This window comes from Lutra lutra, chromosome 10 (genome assembly GCF_902655055.1).
Source record: "Lutra lutra chromosome 10, mLutLut1.2, whole genome shotgun sequence".
NCBI classification, from domain to species: Eukaryota; Metazoa; Chordata; class Mammalia; order Carnivora; family Mustelidae; genus Lutra; species Lutra lutra.
The window spans coordinates 99,771,069-99,773,131 of record NC_062287.1 but is presented as its reverse complement, the minus strand read 5'-3'; the positions used below and the strand labels follow the sequence as shown (position 1 = coordinate 99,773,131).

Sequence of the window (2,063 nt, the reverse complement as noted above, 5' to 3'; positions counted from 1 at the left end):
CTACTGGAATTTTGAATGTGTCATTTTAGACCACACCTTCCCCATGGCGATTCTCATCTCCATGTTTCTCAGGGTATAGATGAGAGGATTCAGCATGGGGGCAATCACAGTATAAAACACAGAGACTTCCTTATCCTTGTTCTCACTCCCGGCAGGTAGAACATAAATATAGATACAAGGCACAAAGAATAAAATGACCACCATTACATGAGAGCTGCAGGTTGAAAGAGCTTTGCGTCTCCCTACAGAGGAGCACGACCTAAGATTGTATAATATGAGAATGTAAGAAGCCACCAGGATGAGAAAGACAGCAACCACCACCATTCCTGAGTTTGCAATCATTAAGATATTAACAACATGAATGTCTTTGCACACCAGTTTTAAAAGAGGCTTCACATCACATATGTAGTGATCGATCTGATTAGGACCACAGAAAGGTAAATGGAGTACAACCAGCAGTAGAGCGACAGAGTGCCAAAACCCCACCCCCCAGGCCATGAAGACCAACGTGTTACACCTCCGCCGGTTCATGAGGACCATGTAGTGCAGGGGCTTGACAATGGCAACGTAGCGGTCTAAAGCCATGGACACCAAGATGAGTATCTCCACACCAGCCAGCAAGTGGGCAGTGAAGAGCTGGGCCATACAGTTGTTATAGGAAATGTTTTTTCTAGCTGCGACCAAGTCCCTGATTAGCCTGGGGACCACCGTGGAGGTGTAGCAGAGATCCATGAGGGAAAGGTGACAGAGAAAATAGTACATTGGTTGTTCGATTAGATGGCTGCAGGTGATGGTGAGTAAGATGAGAAAATTTCCCGTTAAGATTACCAAGTAACAGAGCAGGAAGAAGAGAAAGAACAGTAGCTCCACTTGCTTATTTCCCCACAGACCCATGAAGACAAATTCTGTGACATTGTTTGATTTTCCATGTGGTTGAGGTGATTCCACAGACATGACAGAAACTTAACTTATCTGAAATAATAGAGAACATATGACATCTTCAATAGCCTTTTAAAGTTTTGTAATATTTATAAATTGACAAAATATGTAGATTTCTGGCTGACTTTTTTCACTTACCTAATACACTCTAGCTCCATCCATATTGTTACAAATGGCAAGATTTCATTGTTTTTTTAAAAATATGTTATTTATTTATTTGACAGGCAGAGATCACAAGTAGTCAGAGAGACAGGCAGAGGGTGGGGGGGAAGCAGGCTCTCTGCTGAGCAGAGAGCCCGATGCGGGGCTCGATCCCAGGACCTGGGATCATGACCTGAGCTGAAAGCAGAGGCTTTAACCCACTGAGCCACCTAAGTGCCCCAAGATTTCATGATTTTTAATGACTAATATTCCACTGTACATACATACCACATCTTCTTTATCTATTCACCAGTTAATGGACATTTTGGAATTTATATATAATATCCCAATCACACAAAATTTTCCATATATCCAGGAGAACTAAAGATATATTCTTGAAATAAGGACAAAATCAAGGCTCTGAATAATAGCAGAGATTAGTTGATAATTAGTTGACAATAGTTTCAGTGAGTCTTCTTTTTGACAGGTTTGGTCAAGATTCAGAACATGGAGAGGCAGGGAAAAAGGAACTGGGACACAATCTGGAATCTGGATATAAGTTACCCAGTCTGTTATAGCAGTTTGTTATTATATACAAACTTTCCCTTTTTTCTAATCATTTTAAAGACACATTTTGAGGTTGCTGTTTAAAATGCTAGAAGCACTGTGGAGAGCTAGTTATCTTCTATTGACGTATTGAGGAACCCAAGGTGATTTAAGAGTGTCCTGCATGTTTAACCATGCAGTTAAGCAGCATAGCCGCTGAGATGCAGCAGGCCTCGGAGCAGAGAGTGACTATGTTGAGCCATCACCTTTTACCCGTAACCCAATGTGTGCCACAGCGGCATAATGTGCCTAAAAGTCTTAATGTCAATGAATTATTTTAATGGGGCCACTGAAGGAACAGTATGACATAATGGACAGATTTCTAGTCTAATGATCATGAAGGTGAGAGTCCAAGCTCCTATGTCTTGTTACCTTTG

At 41.3% G+C, this 2,063-nt stretch overlaps 1 protein-coding gene across 1 annotated transcript; it reads right to left on the bottom strand.

Annotated features, from left to right (window-relative positions):
• On the bottom strand, nucleotides 1-954 carry LOC125079823 (olfactory receptor 4P4-like). The gene has a single exon (XM_047693555.1). The coding sequence runs from the start codon at nucleotides 952-954 to the stop codon at nucleotides 1-3; it is 954 nt and encodes a 317-aa protein (XP_047549511.1).
• Nucleotides 955-2,063: the final 1,109 nt, after the last annotated feature.

Excerpts from the sequence above, each read along its gene's own strand:
- LOC125079823 (XM_047693555.1), bottom strand. The coding sequence starts at position 954 with ATGTCTGTGGAATCACCTCAACCACATGGAAAATCAAACAATGTCACA.